General features: G+C 46.8%; 1 protein-coding gene across 1 annotated transcript in view; it reads right to left on the bottom strand.

The window, feature by feature from the left end:
• Positions 1 to 18814, bottom strand: part of LOC144146401 (phospholipid-transporting ATPase ABCA3-like) — a 47406-nt gene extending 28592 nt beyond the window's left edge. The window contains exons 1-7 of the mRNA XM_077678356.1: positions 18800 to 18814; positions 17132 to 17287; positions 15143 to 15315; positions 10174 to 10387; positions 6486 to 6702; positions 4189 to 4454; positions 1574 to 1770 (exon numbers count right to left, since the gene is read on the bottom strand). Coding sequence (XP_077534482.1) covers positions 1574 to 1770; positions 4189 to 4454; positions 6486 to 6702; positions 10174 to 10387; positions 15143 to 15315; positions 17132 to 17287; positions 18800 to 18814 — 1238 coding nt within the window. The remainder of the gene's footprint in view (positions 1 to 1573; positions 1771 to 4188; positions 4455 to 6485; positions 6703 to 10173; positions 10388 to 15142; positions 15316 to 17131; positions 17288 to 18799) is intronic.
• Between the last annotated feature and the right edge of the window lie 1552 nt (positions 18815 to 20366).

A 20366-nucleotide genomic window follows, 5' to 3' on the forward strand; every position in this document is an offset into this window, starting at 1 on the left:
ACCGCCGCCGCTACACGGCAAGATTCGATCCCGATCGAGAAGTTGCATCAGTTACATTCACGTACGCCAGATGGCGCTAAAAATGTACTTTGCGGCCGGCGTCTGGTAACTTTGCGCGGTCGTAGTTATGCGAAACTACAGAAATGTTACTGCAAGCTTATTTGTGTATAGTTATTTGATACAATTTGTGGCGTTATTTGAAGTTGTCACCTTGTGTGCCATCACTCAGCGGGGACGAGAGTATCATCGCTGTCGTCCAGTCACGCTTGGAAGCCTCGATCGCTATTGGGGAACCAGGATAGAGTTTGAGCGCTATCAGGCTCGGTCGCCAATGAAACTGCCGTGTAGCAGGACCCGATCCGGATTGAGCTCTATCTGAATCGACTCAATCGCGATTGAAAGTGCCCGTGTGACAGGAGTATTAGGCGTGCTCTCCGAACGTGGGTCGGACGCGATGACACTACCCCTGTGGTCATTGCCCTTGAGGTCAACGTGGATGTGTCGGAGACAGAAAGGTCAGGGGAACAAGCGATTCGTCTTAGAGATACAGTAATAACTCGTTAACTCGAACTCGCATATATGAAAAAATCGGCTAAGTCGAAATTTTCCGCGGCACTGAACCGTTTCCTATAAGTCCCATGTATTTGTTGCCCTTTATTTTGAAGTATTTTTGGTCCAAACTGCGGATATCTCAAAATCTTGACTGTGAGCGGAACGAGAATTTCGCTGCCGCGGACCATTTCGCAAGATTCGCGCGATGCTGCCGCGCTTAAGTTCCTCGATTTTTTCCCGTTTATCCCCGCAAACCACAAAGCCGGTGTTTTCCCCGAACGTGAAGTCTGAGCCTAGAGGCATATCAACTTCGTCAAGCAACCCTGTGGCAAGTCATGGGACCGTAGAGACATGCGCAGAGGTACAGTGTACTAGAAGGTAGTGGTGTGTCGTGCGGGGAAAACTCAATGGGAAGCGCGGGTAACTTTTGGAATGAGCGCAGGCGTTCAGCGGATAACTCCTGTTGCAGCCAGCGCTACCGATAAGTTTTTACACCAAACTGAACAGTTAATTGAAGGGTTTTATAGACGATTTTTTTTTCTCTTTCAAACCTTTATGAAAAGCAAGATTGGAGGCTCCCGTTGAAGAGCTGGTAAGATAGAGCCTTTCTTGCAAACGAACTATTTGGTAACTTGATTTTTTTATGGCAGTTCGCACAACGTTGCTTATCTCGAAAATCCCCTTATTTCGAAATATTTCCAGGTTTTTACTACTTCGAGTTAACGAGGTATTAGTGTATTTGGCTTCTGATGCCGCACCGACCCCGCCTAACCGACCACGCAGCGGTGTACCTGCGTCGAATGTGTTTGCAGTTGCCCGTATGCCGATCAGTGTGCATCAAAGCGACAGCAAGCCACCGGAAGTCACAGTGACTTCACAGCTACTCTGCTCATCCACATTCGCAGTGCGGACATTGAATTTTTTTGGTCACAGTACTACTCGTTTACGATAAGAACGATAAGAACGGTGGAATGACATTAGGCTTTACGTTTTTACAGAAGGCGTGGAATCCGCCCCTCACCCCGTGCTGCGTTTCATCTGAATGGCAAAGTGAATGTTGAAGACATATCTGCGAAGATTGTTCCTCGCGATCGCAAGCATTCCTCCGGCGTCGTCAGCGTCCGTTCTCACGTTCCTTACGACGACAGGCTTCGACAGCAACGGCTCCATTTGTTTCCTGTAGAAGTCTTCGTGTGAGCCGTCAGACTGAAAGAATCCCTGCGAAAACATTGCGAAGATCGAAATTGAAGCTGGTTTTTGGAGGAGCCCTTACTCAGAAGTGCCCAATATTTAAAAGAGTGGGGGAATATTTGTAGCCTACAGTCTCTGTATCAGGTTATTTAATTGTATTTTATCCCCACTTGGTTGCGCATCTATAAAATACAGTAGACAGCTGTTAAGACGAACTCTATGGTTAAAACGAACAGCAATATTGCTCTTTTGTAATGTCCCCAATGAAAAACCCACCGCTTAGGACGAATTTTGGATAATATAAACCCATTCCACGTTCCCTTCGAGTTCATCCTAACTGGAGTCTGCAGTAGTTACCACTCTACGTTTTACTCAGGCAAGCTATTTCCTGTTCTTGTGCTTTATTTTGATTTGCTGTAACCGAGACAAAAATCGCAAGAATGCGCCCTCTACATTTCCTACGATCTCCGAGTCTCTGGAATATAATTCAATTTAGACTCCGTAGTCAGAAGCATGCATACTGACAGGAGTGTCGAGATTCTAAAATCTCATTAATATGCGGATAATGCTGGAATCAATAGTTAACACGTACTAAAATAAGCAGTGAAACTATGAATGCGTTGATATGGAATGGAAGCGAGCGCTAAGAACGACGTTGTTATGGCGAGATGAATAATAATACTCGGGATGACCAGGCGGCCAACAAGAAAACCGACAAGCGAGCTTTGTCACGAGTAGACGAAGCATTCAACTAGGAGAAGAAGAGAATGGTTGCACTGACAAATTTTGGGATCTGCTTGAACGAGAAGGCTCTCCAGGAACAAACCAGCAGTCCCTCCCCAGAACAGGACCTGGCGACCTTAAACTATCAGTCAGTGATGTTCCGTACTGATGAGAAAAATTCCCATTTCTAGGTTCATAAATTCCCTAAGCCTTTCTTTCCCGGAGGTTTCTCAAGAATTCCCTGCAAATTCCGCTGCATTTTCTTTTTGCAGCTGAAAGATCTTTACGAGGATTCCTGCTCCGTTTTGGGCGTTAGCCAACGCAACCTATATTTACTTTCCGTAGCCTTCGGAACGAAGACGCCGTTCAGAAAATCAGTTTCAGCGGAAACTATATTTCACTACACCTGCTACATCTCCCGTTCAGCAGCATTTGACTATGCGTTTCACGTTTTGTAACCAATAGCATGCTTACTTTGCAGGCTAAACGTTTGAGCTAAAACTACCCGCATGAAAAAGAACACGACATCGTTGAGTGAGTGAAGTAATTTTTTAGCTCAGCGCCGGGACTGCTGGTGCCTTCTCTGGTTGGCAGCATGCGAACTAAGGCACACCCGAAGTACTTTTTTGTATATTGCGCAGGAATACATGCGAAAAGGCTTCAGTCCTTCGACCGCCGCCGCTTCACAATGTACTAGCTCTTTCTTGTGCAGTAATCTCTCCTCTAATCTCCCTCCTGTTGTATGAACTGGATTGGAAGCGGTCTTGGATGCTTGTGGCTTGTGCGAACACGACTGCGGATATGGGGACATAAATCCGGCGGAGTGTTGAGGAAGTAATAGTTCGAGGTGTGGTTTACTGACTAATTTTTTTTTACTCACACCTAAAATTCCTCCATTTAGTAAAGGTTCTCTGTTATTCCTTTTGGTGAAAATTACTCCAGAAAACTCACCGAAAAAAGGAAAATTCCCCGTACGGAACATCACTGCTTGCAGTCGGCCGGTAACTGTGAACCGGCGACCAGACTTACGGCTTTGTCAGCGACAACCGAAAAAGACCTTCCTTAAACCTCTTACTGCGGTGTCACTTTCTCGACACGTATCGGTGCTGCGTCCGCGCAGTTTATTGAGCGACATTCCGTCCCCACACTCACGCAAACCCGACACTTCCGGCAGAATGCAGAGGGCCAACCGAACGTAGTAACAGACAGCTGCGTCCCACACCTGAAGCGGCGTTAACGATACCAAAACACCTTTATTCACACAATAAAGGCCTACAATTGATCTAAGAAAATACCTGGGGCTCGACCGCCAGCCGTGGCGTCAGAAACCGCAATTTTACCTCGAAGAAACAGACGCGGAAGAGCGGGATCCTTTTACCAGTCGCTCCAGAAAATTACGGCAGTGTTCAATACGACCCGGTATAGAGCGCTAGATTATACAGTAAGATTGAAATGGTTGTGGAGAAAAAGCGAATACAGGCATATAACGTGGGAAAGCTACAAGCTGTACAGGGCAATATTTATTGTGAGCTTCCGCTAAAAGCAGCTTAAAATTTGAAGAGTAATATAACACTGACACAGTAACTTTTTTGCCGCGATGACACGTGTCTCACCGATGAAAACGGGTTACGTGATCAACCAATCAATGAATCGACAGTTCCTGGCTTGTACACACGTGAGAACGGCATGTCGCGTATTTTGCGCACTGCAGATAGCACCCACCAGTGGTCGGGCAAGCACGTCCTGGAGAGTGTAATTGAGCGTGTGGCTGCTGCCGCCCTTGCGGCCACTCGGCGCGCCCTCCCTCAGGGCCAGCACCTCGAGGAAGAAGAGCAGGCTGAGCATGAGCGGCGGCAGCAGCCAGCTGAACAGCGGCTGCCGCTTGCGGCGCCACACGTACGTGGCTCGCTTGGCCACGAGCGCCCAGAGGCGGGCGAACCACGAGGGCTCCTTGCCGGCCGCGGTGGCAATGGCGCGCACCAGGGACTCTGCACAGCACATGGACCGACTATAGAGTTTCATATGAATATACACTAGAGGGAAATCTGGCGCTGCAGTCGCGGGCCGTCGTCGGCGCCGCCATTGCAGCTAGTGACGTTCCTTGGCTTGGCTAGCCACATGGCTTCCTTTCGCTCTCTCTTTGTCTTATTTATCTTGCATAAAGCTTCTATATAATTCCTGACAAATAAATCTTTCTGGTGCTTTAATTTTATAGGAACAAAACACATTTTATTAATCTTCTTCGGTAATACTGTTTCTTTTTTGCAGCCAGAGGCAACTTCTCAGCCTGTTCATGAGCCATGCCAAGGACAAGTGGAACGTGACTCCCCGGTACGTGACGGAACGCTGGCTGAAGCGCGGCTCCCTTTGACAGTGGCGCCAGATTCCCCTCTAGTATATATTAGTATGAAACTCTATGACATGTACAAAGGAAATGCACGCAGACCAGATAGACGGCGTGGTTTTTGCTTCCTGAACTTTCCTCCCCTATAACTGGGCTATCCTCAAGCGGGTACCATTGAACCACTCCAGCTTCGCAAAACCCAGTCACAACACGTGTGCGCCAAGAATATGACAACAAAAAAAAATCATCAGCCATGTGGAATAGCTCATGAAAAGCATCGCTGGTCAACCGCCTTGACAAAGGTGCCAAGGCGGTTGACCAGCGTTGCTTTTTTTAAAAAGCACACGGCAGAGGTGACAAAATCTAGGTGAAAGTCATGACCACACGATATTCCTTTTGAGCGTTGACGGCGGTCCCTAGGGAAGGCACATACGTTAACGCACAGGATTTTTTTACTCTACTGATCTTGCAAATGTTCCCTATTGATAAATAATCTACTCTAAATGCATATACAATCGATAAGGCGTACAAACTTAAGATTTAAGTCATGTTTTGATCTTTAAAATGGGGCGAATTTTTAACTAATCTCCTCAACATGCATATACACGGGATGAGACGTATAAGCTTGAAGATCAAATCATGCTTTGAACGGTGTGCAAATTTGGTGGCGACGACGCCCATCGGAACGTTCGTTTTCCGACGCCTCGCGCTATAGAATGGCTCGTGCTTCAAATACATGGCCAACCGCAAGACTTTTCGTTCGCCGACACGTAACCTACATGGAACCCCAAGCAGTATAAGCATTGCGTAAAAAGACCATGGGCCCAAACCTGAGAAATTGTGTGTGTTTATGGTAAAGAACGCATCAAAGACAAAGCTCAAGTCTACGCGAAGTGATAAACAATCTTATCAGGAAACAATAGATATATTCGCGTATGCATGAGAGACGAGTTGGCTTGATCTCAAGATTTTCTCTTTTTGCTATGCATAACACAAGTTATGTTACTAAACATATGGTTCCGCTGGTGAAGTAAACACAAAAAATAAAAGCGAAAAAATAAAAGAGTCCATAGGATACTAGAAGGACTTTTGCAAAGGGGGGCCTACTTTTCAACGAAATGTAGAATTGTGACAATGAGTCAATGCCAAGCATGCAGAACACACCAGAGAGGGCATAGAACGAAACAAAACACATCTGAACAAGGCACAGTATAGTTGTAGGTGTCACTATACAGACTATACAGACAAAGTCACTATACAGACAACGAAATACCTTGTATCTCAATTCTAGTCTGGCCACAAAGGACGATTTACCCTTCCCAACACCCCTAGAATGACAAACTTGAAATTAAGATTTGCCTAATTGAATTGCACCACGTTTGCACTGCTCGAGCGCCATCTCCGGAAACTTTTCTAGCACTTTTTTGTGTCTTTACTTGGACTTCTATTTTTAACTGGAATACCACTGATATCGTTAGTTATGTACTTATGTTCTGCCTTGATCATGCAACTTTTAACCGGGCAGTTGAATTGGGGCACAGACAGACAGACAGACAGACAGACAGACAGACAGACAGACAGACAGACAGACCAAAGCTTCCGGTTCAGGCAGCCTGAGAAACACTATGGTGTGTTCAAGAGCCCAAAGACAGCCCCACAAGATCCGTCTGCTCACGTTTCGTTTTGGCTTCAACCAGGTGCCCCTTTGGCACAGCTGCAACACCTTGTTTGGCAGTGTGCGGTGCGGCGCCCGGCAACCCAGGTACACTGGTTACCGGCGTGGGAAGCGGGTGCTGATGATCGTCGCATACGCGGATGACAGCGTCCTCCAGCGATGGTGCCGTCACGCCCAGGGACGCAATACCCAGCGCCTTACACTTGTCCTCGAGCTCCTGGGTCGCGCGAATGGACGAAACCGTTTCAGTGTAATTAAGCATTACGGTCGAGCGGTAACTTTGTAAAGCTGATCGCGGAAAATAAAACCCGCAATTCGTGTATATGCTGTACTAAATGGTGCAATGTTGGAAGAGCGAATATAGGATATGAAGAACCACCTCATAAATAGTTCCCTGCCTCCCAAGCCCCCACTTTTCCACTCATTCAAGGATGCGACTTTTAGTGCGAACTTTTAAAGAGGCCATGAAGACAAAACACAAATTGGGTTCATTAGAAAGACTACTTTGTCTCGATAACAACGACACCAATTTTACCGCAAACTTCAAAGAAATAACCCAGACATTAAAGAGAAGATATGTAGCCGTGGCGTCTGCCCAGTCACTTTCCGGCGCTTTTTCTGTGTCGTCACACAATCTTGTTTGTGTGGTTGGCGTTCCCGATATGTACCACCCAAAGAATCATGATTGGGCGATTGTAGTGGGGCCTGCAGTTCAAGTCATTGTATCACTTGAATGCTAACGAGCGGTCCACACACCGATAACTCTGATTTTTGGTGCGAGCTCGTTATTACGTCACTTCTGCCTGTATTACGTCACCGCAGAACGAAACTCGAAATTTTTTTAACATTTCTTGCGTTTTTTTACGGCAACGTTCTCTGTGGCTGGATTGGGGCACAATGAGTTACTAGAGGCTAGTTCTTTGCGACTAAAAAAGTTGTATTTTGTGTACAAGGTACCTTTAAAGGAGCCATGAAGAGAAAACACAAGTTTGGTTCATTCAAAATATTGTCTCGTTAGAATCATACTGACACCACTTTTAACGTAAACTTCGCTCAAATAAGCTACATAATTAGGAAAAACGGGAATGGTCATGCGACCCACCAGCTCATTTCCCGCAACAGAACCTATGATGTCACATGAGCTAAGCTCTGCGATTGGAGGAGGCTGGCAGAAGCAGACGCAAATTAGGTAGAGCTTACAAACTAGACGAACGAGCGATTTGCGCTTAAATTTAGGGCACATTCTTTACAAAGCAATAAGAATGATGGGACAAACAGTGGAAGTTACGGAAGCACATGTAAACATAGAAGTACTGATGCGTTCTGCTGTTCGTACTGTGCACAGCATGCTTGGTTTAGCTGCACAGCACTACGGGGCTTGGGGTTGTCTGAGACGACACTGGCCGGTTGACGCAAGCAACGGTGTCTTACGTGACCCCATTTGTCGAGCGAGCACTGTTTCAGGGAACGAATATTTTCTCCCAGAACAAAAACAAGTCAGGTTTAAATGCGGGCAAAAACAAACCAAACGCTTGCCACGGTATGGTGGCGCCATCTAGGTTACGGAACGTAAAGAAACGCGGGAACAAACCAACACCACTGTACAGGGTGGAGACAACCTTTGAACGGTCCCGTGCCGCCGCAATTGGGCCAACGGGCTCAACGCGTTATTCTTTTCGTTTCCCACGAGACCTATAAACGCGAAACAGACAATATGATTCAAACTTCTTCAGTAAACCGCGTTGCGGCGATAATTTTAGCGCGGTTTTGACACAATGACTTGCTTCGGCGGCGAGCGAGCAACCGAAAATGGCGGCGCCAGTGTATACGTGTCTCTACCCTGTACGGCGGATGCGTGAATGAAGGTACTCTAGGCTGCAGAGCGGTCGGTTCCTGTGATGTCATTTGGGACCACGAAAACGCACAATTGAGCGGGAAAATCAAAATTTTAACCTAAGTTGTTTAATTTCTCAGTGAATAAAGCGCCGTTTGTATCCGGACAAGCGCTGGGGGCACTAAAAAACACGAAATCTTTCAAATAAAACCAACTTGCATTTTCTCTTCATGGCTCCTTTAAATGACCCATTATGCCAAACTACCCTGCGACGGCGTGACCAAAAAATAGTACCAATAATGGCCGTCAGCGTGAAGAGAACACAAGCAACGAAAAGAAAATCGGGTGAGTTTGGGTCCGAGAGTCCGACCTGCTGACTACGGAGTACGAGTACAACACGCATCCCCTACACCACGACCTAAGCGTGGTTTGAGCAAGCAAAAAATGAACCTATAGTTCACACCACAAGCTGCATGGGGCACTGTGGGGGCTGCATTGTTCTCAATAGAGCGTCCACTGAGGCGGCCTAACTCCCCGCGAAGGAAAGCAAGAATAGGCGTCGGGGCCTTGCGGTTCTACCCGCCGAGAGGGGAGACTGAAAGGTCCTTTCAACACCCCCTGCACGGTGAGTTAGGCGCCCTCAGTGGAAGCTTGTGGTATGAACTATACTGAATGAGCTGTTAGATGGTTTAGGTGCTACTAACAAAATATTCAAAGTACGTTTACGCTAATGGCATGAATGTAGGTTTAACTAAGGCAATTGGTCAAGACTCTCACGCGTAGTGTTAAAAGAAAACGATGCACTCAAAACATGGTCGTGACAATGGCAATGAGTGGAGGACACAGTCACACCACTGAATACGTTTCTGCTGCCGGTGCTATCTCTGCTGTGAGAGAATCTAATGCACCTACCTCAGGGGCAGCCGTGAAAAGCGATTCACACCAAGGTGGAAGGGAACACAGAAATGTCACCAAGGTGACCTAAAAGACAGGCATTCGCTGCTACGGAACCAGCAGCCGACCCCAACCATTACGACCAGAAGATTACACCCAAGGCACATTTCTGCGTGAACACGATGACATTGTCCAAACAGAACACAACAATCACAATAGGCCTACATTTAAGGGGCCCTGCAGCACTTCCAACGAATGCTCCTTCGCGTTTAAAAGCACTAGAAAGCTATAGGTGGCATTCACTGAAAAGTTTAGGGGGCGAGTTCTTCGCTTCGCAACACTGAAAACCGCCATGACCGTGGCCGCTGTGCCTGCGCATGCGCTTTGCTGCCGCATTTCCCAGAAAAAACACCAACGTGCATCGTCTGCCGCGTATTATCGGGCTGTCTTATCTGTTTTCGAAGCGAAGCGCATGTTTGCTGATTTTTCTTGCCGCACAGGCTTTCTCATATTGAAAAGGACATGAATAATCGTAAATGTTCTCGATCTCGTTCGACCATTCCAGATATGATTCCTACGAAAGATAAACGCTCGCCGGGCAAAAGATGCCGTATTCGATTCGCCGACACTCGCCTGTGCACTTCACGTTGTTGACATCTTCATCGCCGCTTGGTTAACCTTTCAGTGTTTAACGGAGCTGAAGGTCGCTTAAATAAACATTTGTTTCCTGAAGAGACTTGCGTAGTCCTTGGTTACGTGACAATATCTTGGCAGGTAGTGACAATGCTATTACAAGGTACATGCAGCAACACGGTCAGAGCTTTGCAATTATGACAATAACACCTCAAATAGAAAGCACTTGAAAAACACAGCTGTATGTTTCAAAATGCCGCAGTTTGAAGCAGAAGAAATAAAAACACGATAAGCGCGCACAAAAGTGATTGCAAAAGCGGAGTTCACCTTGAACATGGCAATGATGTTTCTGGTAGGCACCAGCTCCCCGAGGGCGAACACTGCCTCCTGTTCCGTGTCGCTTCGCGGGCGCGCTGCCGGGGCGTACTTTCGCACGATCTGTCCAATGGCAGGCACGTTGCAAGGTGTCGGCCCCTTGTTCATCGACACCTGATATCCCACGCCGAAATGCCGCTTCAGGAAGCCCGACGATCCGGCGCATCTGCGAGGAAAAGCTATTAGTTCTACAACCAAGGCTGTTCGCCTTGCACAGGGGTATTCAGGCGTCTCCTCGCATTCAGCCTTGAGACTGGCCTCAGCGCACGCCTCTATAAGGACCGGGCAGCTGGACGGGTGGCGCCACCACTCGGCGCTCCCCTCGTCAGTGGAATGAGCCGGTGCATTGGACTACACAGCTCCCGTTGTTTTTGTCGTGTTTGCTTCGGTGCTTTGTATGTTTTGGAGGCGTTGTGAGCAGACATGTGAGGTGAAACGAAGTCTAGACAGATGTGTTGGGTTCTTAGATGCAGTAATGGCTACGTTAGCGTGTCAGACGCGTCTAAAGTTGGGTATCGGCTGCAATGGCATGAGCGCTTTTTGCAGCAATCTGCGCTTGGATCCACCCGTTCTGAGTACGAATAAAACTGCTATTATTAGTATTATTTTCTTCTTAAATGCACTAACGGCTACGCAAACTTATTGGATGCTTGTAAGGTTGGGGAAGGACTACATTGACACGAGCGCTTTTTGCAGCGCTCTGCGCCTGGCCCCGCGCGATCTGAGTAGGAATAAAACTATTAGCAATATCAGAATTCATTTTTATCACTTTAAATTATCTTCACTGGTATCAATGACTACGGTTTCCCCGCCCGCCTTATCTCCGGGATACCTCGGTACGTGTGCTTTAAACAGAAAGGCACCTGCATACGAGATGGATTACCGTGTAGCCGTAGAAATGTTGCGGTAGTTTACACTTTCTGTAACCGTGAGCTTTGTACCTTCGGTTTTGGTGAGTGACACTGTGACAGCATGGGAGCCTGAAAGCCGAAGTGGAAATCCCACGTTTGTGGTGGTCATTTTATCAAGAGTCAAAGTTATTCACCAACTCAACAGCCCAAGCTACAAACCATCCCTCCTCTCCCTCCCGTTTTACCACCTGCGTAGAATAAAGGCTGGCACCGATAGTTAAAAAATGTGGCAGTGTTAACGTCAGCCGGTGTTTTTTAATGCTTAAGTATTCTTTACAGAGTACCTAAAAATCGTGGAACGCCTGGTGAAGACACCAAAAACGCGCGATTAGTTCTCAAATATGAGTGCATGAGCCCGAGTCCTCCACCAGAGACATTTCCGACACGCTGGAAAAAGTTTAGATTTGGAGAGGGGGCATGGAAGTCCAAAATTAAACAGCAAAGTCATCTAGCCCTCCGTCTAATGATTATGATGGTTGAACACAAAGCTTTCTTCGTGCGAAATCGAATGGGAAATGGTCAAAGTCAAAGACGCTGCGATCAAAAGACGAAACTGCGTGCTGGTCAAATTCGACGGTTAACTAGTCAAAGTTTAAATCCAGAAGGCAACGAAGGAAACCCACACGATAGAGCTTTGCGATAAACCATCATCGTCGTTAGACGGAGGTGTGCATGATTTTTCAAGCGTAGGTGGCAGCTTGTAAACCGACCGCAGCATTCAGTTGTGAAGTTGAGTACAGGTTTCGGGCACCCTCCTGTATTGCGTCCTTCAGCCACGCATAAATTGGTTTTTGAAAAACCATTTACCAACTAGCCAGCAACCATTGCAATTCTTGTAAAGCAATGCTTCTCCACGACAAGCAATAACGTTCTACTATCATGCGGTATTTATTCTATCAACGAATCCCGGTGACTGTAGTAAGAGCATTTCTGTGAAATTAAACACGTTTCAGCCGTAGGTAATGAAGTTACGGTAGCGTCGTCCGTCACAATTTGTTTTGAGGGAAATTTTCGAGGACACCCCCCAACTTTGTCTTTCGCTTGTGCACGACGTCGACGCCGTTTCGTCATCAACTGCCAAAGGCCAGCGCCGCAGCATTCCTAGATCGGTTGCCCACACCGGCTTTGTGGGAGCATTTAGCGGCAATATACTCCTCGATTCGCGAAACTGTTTGCAGGCATGAAAAAATTACATGCAGCAACGAACTTTCACTTCCAGCTTGACTTCCAGCTTGGCGCATTGAGCGTCGTCTGCTATTTGTAAATACTGAGTATGGGCGTAAATAACACACATGACATGCCTCGTAAACGTCACATCCACGCTCAAGATTTACCGATCTGAAAAATGCATGTGGGGTTACGTACGCTTTGCAAGCCCCACCGCAGAAAAACGACAGAAAGCCATGCAGAACTACGCTGCGCTGACCACCACCGGCATTCCACTGAGGAGCGGTTCGCCATGGGCGGCGCTGTTCGCTGAAACGACGGTGGTGCCATACAACGGCCGCCCAGTCCCTATAGACCTTTTTCGCTTCTTCGTCCTGGGAGCTGCCATTTTATCAGTGGGCTGTGCTAACGGCGCCATATAATGCGAGGCAGCCGACAGGAAGATGTGACTGCGCATGCGTAACACCACCCAGAACCTGTCCAGATCTTATGAAAGATTAACGGATGAAAAGGTTTATAAAGCCAACGCCACAGGGAACGCGCGAACCTCGCGCACTTTCCGATCTTTCAATAAGGCAGTTTTTGGCCCCATGTATACATGTGGACGGTGAACGCAGTTATGCCGGATCAGTTATGCTGCTCTGTGACATCTGTTACGAGTCGAGAAAGTCGATCTTCAGGGTTTATTTGTGCCCATCGGGAGCGACGCTAAGCCGTGCACAGTCAAGCCAGAGCGTTGTTATTCCAATCACGAGCGAACGTGCCAGCACGCATCGCGAGGCGCGTGAACGTGCCACTTCGTTGTCAGCGTCTCTACAATCATGATCATTGTCCATGTTGGCGGCAGATTAGAAATCCGCAACAACATCAAGCTACCCAGGTTCGAATTCCATATTACTGCCACATTTGAACGGGATTCGAAATGGTAACGAGTTTTCGACCACCGAGGAACCCTACAATTACGCTAGTTTCAGCAACAATATCAAGACGCTCTCATTCCCCCAGATGCCAACGTTACGAAACATTCTGGTCCGGTTGTCGGTCTGTACGTGACTTTATTAGCTCAAAAACAACACCGACTACCAGCGCCGGTGCCTCACAAGCACCATAACCCCAACACAGACGATAGGGCGCACATCCGTCACATGCAATATATAAAGTTCCCGAAGCTATACAAAAAGTCTTGTATGCGCAGACGAAGGAATTCGTGTGGATGGTTTCTGCCACATCGGTATGAAATAGAGATAACTCATGCAGGTTTTCATGAGTTATCAAGGAGTGAACGTCATCACAACAAACGGATATCGTTATCGGCAACCTATGAGCTACTAATGCATTTCACTCAGCAGATCTCCTCTATGCTTATCAAACTGTCTCGACGCATACGTCCGACGGCAAAAAAATTGGCTCCAATCCACGCTGTGAAGGTGGTTGGAAAGCAAAGCTTTAAACGACACCCACAACAATTGCCCATGCGGCGTCACTTTAATTCCCACACGTGGCTCTACAAACAGCGAAACCAGAGATTCTGTCAGCCGTTACCTCGAATTCGCGGGGGCGGCGTTCCGAACGCAGGAGTGTCGGCTATACGGCCGGGCGAGAGCGGCGGACGACGCCGCCGCTGTAGCCCGGCCGTGAGTCGGAAGTGAGAGAACACGGAGAGGAGCGTCTTTCGAAGGGTGAGACGGCGGAACCTAGCCATCCTGATGGGCTATCTTGGGGCTACACCACCGCGCAACACAAGCGCAGACACTGAAACAATTCGGCATGTGAGCTTGGTGATTCCCATTTGTACCGATTTAAACTAGTTATTATAGTACGTTTGAGAAAGCTGACGGAACTTCTATAGTCGCTATTTATCAGAAACTAGTTGCTCCTTTCGCCTTTTGTAATACCAGTTAAAACACAAGCGAATTGGTATTCACCAATTTAGAAAACGGAGTGTCATTCGTGGCAAGCAGTGCGCAAAGGGTAGGGTTTCTCTAACGGCCAGATGTCTGTGTGTGGTCTCTACATTTTGTTTTCCCGCCCTGCAAACCAATCCTTAACCAATCTTTGCCGTTTGCCGTACGACCACTTAGTTCAGTAGGGTGCGGGTTACCCAAGAGGTGCTGTCGAACAAATTAACCAAGCCATGCGAAGGAAGCGCGCAATGGACGCGAAGCTGCGCCAGAACAGTCCCAAAACAACTGTCGCTAAAGCAGAAGACACAGCCGTACACTCTAGCCGTATACCTCCGACGTGCCCGCCGGCGTGCATGCACCTCCACACGGAAAACCCTGGGTAAATTCGCCGCACCATCTACAGTGTGCTCCGTAAGTGAAACCCTAAACCCCCACCCCCACCCCAGTAGCCGCCTCCGCCGCATTGGGAGTTTATTGTCCCGCGCGCCGCGATAGAACCATTGGCTGGTAAAGGTAGAAAACTTTGCTTTAAAACGCCGCTCTTACAGCACAAAACCGTATTGAGTTCGTTTATGTCTTTCAAAATACGAATGCGCCAACCCCATTCTTACGATTCATACACACCATTCACCGTGGTCTGAAATGGAACTCTACACGCGAAAGAAGGACGGCATCAGTCTTTTTCAACAGGACTCCCAAGGAACATCAGGCCCTTGGCCTAGTTAGCCTACTTACTTAGTTCATGTACCGTTTAAACAAACGGACGGTGACAAATAATTCATTCAAGAATAATATGACGTTGAAAAATTACGCAAGGACAGAAATTATCGGGAAGTCAGAGTAACTCTTCCGAGAAGGAATGTCAAATGTGTGCAAATCGAGCAAGGAACGTCTGCGTTGTCGCAAAACTGGGCGGCAAGCCCAACCCGAGAATCTCACCGGATCGTGTTCTTGAACATGACCGCAATGCGGTCGCCCAGCGCATCGGCTTCCTCGGAGTTCTGTGTGCTTAGCAGAATGGTGCAGTGTCGTCGAACCTTGAGCAGAACGTCCCAGATGTCCCGCCGGCCTCGAGAGTCCATCCCAACTGTAGGTTCGTCCAGCACAACCAGCTGCGAGTACGTAAGAGACGCGAGTCCTTCATATACCATTCCAACTCAGCACTTCCAAACACGCCGTGTTAATATTGTTACGTGGGGGCAGAGCAAATGCAACGAACGATGATCTAATTACCGTATGTACAGTCTTTGCCAAAATTGTCTGGGTCATGCCAAAAGTGCAAAGGCCACAAAAACATCAAAGTACAGGTTACCTTTCAAGGGGGGCCGAAACATTTTATGCCAAAAAGGATGATAACACACGTTTCTTTATACTTTCATAAAATATTTTGATCACAGTCTTGCGCCTTGATTTCTTTGTTGCTAGAAGTCTTTGACTTGGCCTAGAAAATTTTGACAAAGGCTGTACCTGGCAGACATGATTCCTCCCAGCCAGGCTGCTTCCTGCCCACTCTTTCGTCGTCTTTTGCAGCATAGTCGGCTTTTCTTCTCCTAAGAATAATATTGCGACAAGAACAATATAACGCGGTCACAACATTACTGAAAAAGGGGGCAGAAACCTAGAGTTATATGGCATCAGAGACAGTTGGGCGACTTCGAAACGATTCTTTACGTAGAATTTCACTGCGCAAAGGCCTGAACACAAGCGAGCACAACGTAAAGCGCCACGTGAACACATATATTTGCTCTGAATTTTCCATTACAATTAGTTGTGAAACAGAGCTAGTGTGTCCCCTCTCGTATTCCTCATTACGCAGTTAAATTTTACATAATCAATGTGCTGCTCATACTAGTAAATCCAATTCAGGTGAAGGATGCGCCCGCAGTGTTATCACTAACCAAATGCAGAAAAAAATCACCACCAGGAGCTATTCAGAAATTTGGGAAAGACTAATATGAGTTTAAGCAAACACTGCATTTATTTCGCTTCTTTTTTTTTGCGTATATGAAAAGCGAATTATCTCAAATTTGGCGTCATTTCACGAATTATCAAATTTGGCGTCATTTCACGAATTATCGCAGTTATGTGTGGCGCCAGACGCGCCGGAGCAAAAAACTTCAACAGAATATGAGAATTCCAACTAACGCGTAAACATTCTCCCACCACTTGTTTGTTTCACCAACCACCACTTCTTGGGGCATTGAAATGGCACTTCAACCAGACAGCGTCTTATTCTTCATTGTTTGCATTTTTGGACTAAACGGGTTAGGCGCTGCAACTCTGTGATTTTATTTTAATTTGTATTTATATACCTATTTTCTTAATTATTCATTTCCTAATAGATTTATATATATTGCTATGGTGTTTATTTTTATTTATATGTTGCTTTTTTTTATTTGTTACTGCGTTATTCGCCTGAATTAAGGCGCCGGATCGGGTTAAGCATTGCGATTTCGATACTTATTTTGCAGTTGTTTTTTTCAGCCCTGCAACAGGCGATAGTTCCCAGTTTGACTAATCATAGCCACACTGCCAGGTTAGGGTATTAATAGCTACATTGAGTAACTTTTAATACTGTTGGTTATATTCTTGTTCCTTGATTTTCTTTTTTGTTGATATTGGAATGATGTGATTAGCTTTTATCAATTACGCATTTTGTTAATATACGGGTCTCATCACACTGTTGGCGTTGGGGTATTCGTCAAAGAATTCTCACCCAATCCAGAGAACCAAACCTTGTTTTTATGATACAACGGGAACCAGTTTATTTCCGTGAGCCTTAGCTTACGCCAATACATCCTAACCCCCGGCTAATAAGGACCAACTTCTCGTTATTTTTTCGTCATGTACACCCCTACACCTGTACACCCCTACCCGTAGAAGGGGTGAGTGTGAATATGGGTGGATTGCCGGTAGCTGCTCACGCACCTTGGGTGTCGCCAGGACGGCTATGGCGACGCTCAGACGACGCTGCTGTCCCGGCAAGAGCTGGGCAGCCAGCGAGCGACCATGAGTCGTCAGACCCACATCTTGGAGCAGGCTGGCCAAGTGGGCTCGCCTTGCCAGCGGAGGGACGCCCCTCAGCTGCAACGGACGCGTCGCGCGGGTGAACGGACTAGTTTTATACGCACTTATTAAAGTGCACAGCACTTTAGGCGCTCGCCTTGTCGTCCTAGCTCGCTCGCTGGAACCAAGCATATTTATTTATTTATTTATTTGGTAATACTGTTGACCCTCTAGTGAGGGTCGTTAAGGGAACAAACACTGCAATAACACACAGTGATGAACAAAACATTGCAAAATACTGCAAGAGAACAAAACACAGAAACAAAATACGGTGAGGGAACAAAACGGTGAACTAAAATACTCTTAGCGCACAGTCATGAACAGATTTTGGATGACGCACTATTTCTAAAAAACATATCCATAGCTAATTCAAATTGATGTACACCCGAGCACTCCACAACATCGTTTGGTAGTTTATTCCACATTTCAATGACATCCGGAAAAAAAGAATGTCGCCACGGCGTTAGGGTATAACTAGTCACGGTCCCTTCACCGCGGCGTAACCCAGAAGCTTCGAAAGCCAAGCGGCTATGCCAGGATATACGTAGCGTGAGCTAAGGTTCAGCTGGTTATTCTTAGCTTTCCTGGTTGTCTAGGATTAGCTGATTATCATGCTTACTGCTGCTTATCATCCAATATAAATCTAATGCAATCAAAACCAATCCAATCTAATCCAATGCAATCCAATCCAACCGCCACGCTTTCGCATACGGCTCTCCAGGAGCTACGCTAAGGTGGCTACCTTAGCTACGCGAAACTGGTCAACATCGGTCAGTGTAGCCAATCCAATCAAATCCAATCCAAGTAACGCTGTTCGCGACGTACCCCAGAGGCTTCGAAAGCCAAGCGGTTTATATAGTCATAAGCGTTCGAAACTCGTGAAACGCTGGCGCTTGTCATACATCTTCCCGTTGTTTAGCGCAAAGAAAACTATAGGTACATTTGAAGAAAAATATGCGTAATTAACCGGCAGCGCCCGCGTTCCTTTAGTTAAGAACGCGCATTGGGTTGGTTGTTGCGATAGTAAACGCAAAATGTGCCACAGCAACGCCGGTACGTGCGGGGAGAAAAAGCACAAATAGAACAGAACTCCCGCTGACGCAGTTTCAGGCAGGGGACGCGCGAGCACTGCGAAGGCGGGAAATTTGAATTGCATGGGGTGGTAGCAGTAAGCGGATAACGCCGGTACAGCCCATTATGGCGAATCACTGCTCTGAACTTCCGACAGCTTGCACATTGAGTGGAACGGCTTTAATTTTTTCTCTTAGCCACTTTGCAGTGAGGTGTAAAGCGCAGCATTTAAGGCGAAACACTTCGAAAGAATGGCGGGAACAAGCACTTGTCCCTGTCACTGTTCCGCGTTTTTCGCCTTAAATACTGCGCTTTACACCTCGCGAAAATGAATGCCAACTAGCCCAGAAGTCTGTTTGAACTGGTTTGTATGTTTTGAAATGCTGTAAAGTATGAGCCATGGGCATGACGTTCTGAAATCTGAAACACCGAAAACTTCAGCTATTGGCACCGTTTCACCAGCGTCGCTAGCATTTTTGGAGTTGAACAGTCCAGAGCCAATGTCCACTATCGAAAAGGTGACTTACCACGGCGAAGAAGTGAAGGTGTTCTTCGACGGTAAGCTCGCCAAATAAAATGTTGTTCTGTGGGCAGTACCCCATGCTGCAGCGCGCTTCGCGGGTGGACGTCGTCACGTCGTAGCCATCAACGATGACCAATCCAGAGCTCACGTCGGTAAAACCTGCGCCCGCACAGAAAGACACCAGCGCAAAGTTTGCCAAGTTCAAAAGTTTTGAGATGACTCAAGGCACCCAAACTGCCTATTGCAAAACCGCAGATATCAGCGGCAGGAATTTTCGCACAAACTTAAGGCAAATGAATTAAGCCTATAGAAAACTTGCAAGGAAGCATCTAATGAAAAATGTTTTAGCATTCCATGTTGCCAGCCTCGCAATTAATGCCAACTAGAAGCCACATTAGATGTTACGATGTCTTATTACGCCTAACGAGAACTAAGGTGACGGTGTATAACTTTTTATTTTAAGATACCCTGCAACACTTTCGGTAAACTCTTTTATTCTTTCCTTCACGTCTGGAAGCACTGCGAAAGATGTAGTTATCGCTAGCACGGAGCGGTACTGCAGTGCTGGATTTGCTCGTCGCGCCAGATACACCTTCCGTTTCTGCTTTGTTTTTGTGGATTTATTTTTAAAGTTGGTATCGAAAAGCGTTCATTGCTGCAACAGAAGGGAAACTGGCCAAGAGCGGCTACAGGCCGAAGAACGTCAAGACCGGGAAAGACAGAAAAACCTTTTGAGCAAGTTTACAAGTTATCTGATGGGCATAGAGCAGTAATTTTCGGCTGAGGTACTTTGCGACCCCTAATCTAAGTACTGGGTGTGTTGGGTGACCACGTTCTGCAAGCATTTAGTATTTCAAAAAAGTTAAAAAAAGTGTTGCAGGGCCCCTTTAAGGTGTCGACTTTCCATGCATTCAAGATATGTGATCATCATGCGGCGTAAGACTCAAAAACCTGAAGTGGCATGCGCTCCCTTTTGGTTTAACCGCCACAAAAAGTGAGCTTAGCAATCGTGGGGCTGAGCCTATTAGGAGAAGATATAAAGGCAGGATGTTTCATTTCGTGTCTCGATCATGGTCTCGACCGTGTCTGTAACCAGCTCGATCGTAACCTACCGCCGTGGAATTTGTGGTGACCAAACACGTGTCCAGCAAGTGCTTGATTGCCGCTTCCTTCTACGCCTTTGGATGGTACGAATAAAGCAATACAAGCGTCTGTTTGATAAGCAGTAATGCATTAACACAAGCACAACATCTTCTGGCAGAAATGCGTTTTCGAAGGAAGGTATCGTAACATTCCGCTTATATAGACGACTTAGTCGCTTCTTCAGCCGTGGTTCACAGCGTGAAAAGATGAAACACCAAAAAGTACCCAACAAAAACATTGCGCTTGCGTTGCGTGCTTCTTTGTATATCACCTGTTTTTCTGCAACACGAATCCGATGCAACTAGCTCAGTGTTTCGTGCTTCTGGTGCTTCATCTCAGACAGTAACTCAGTAATTATGG

This window comes from Haemaphysalis longicornis, unplaced genomic scaffold (genome assembly GCF_048455015.1).
Source record: "Haemaphysalis longicornis isolate Haplotype H1 unplaced genomic scaffold, Haemaphysalis longicornis Haplotype H1 scaffold_7, whole genome shotgun sequence".
Classification (NCBI taxonomy): Eukaryota; Metazoa; Arthropoda; class Arachnida; order Ixodida; family Ixodidae; genus Haemaphysalis; species Haemaphysalis longicornis.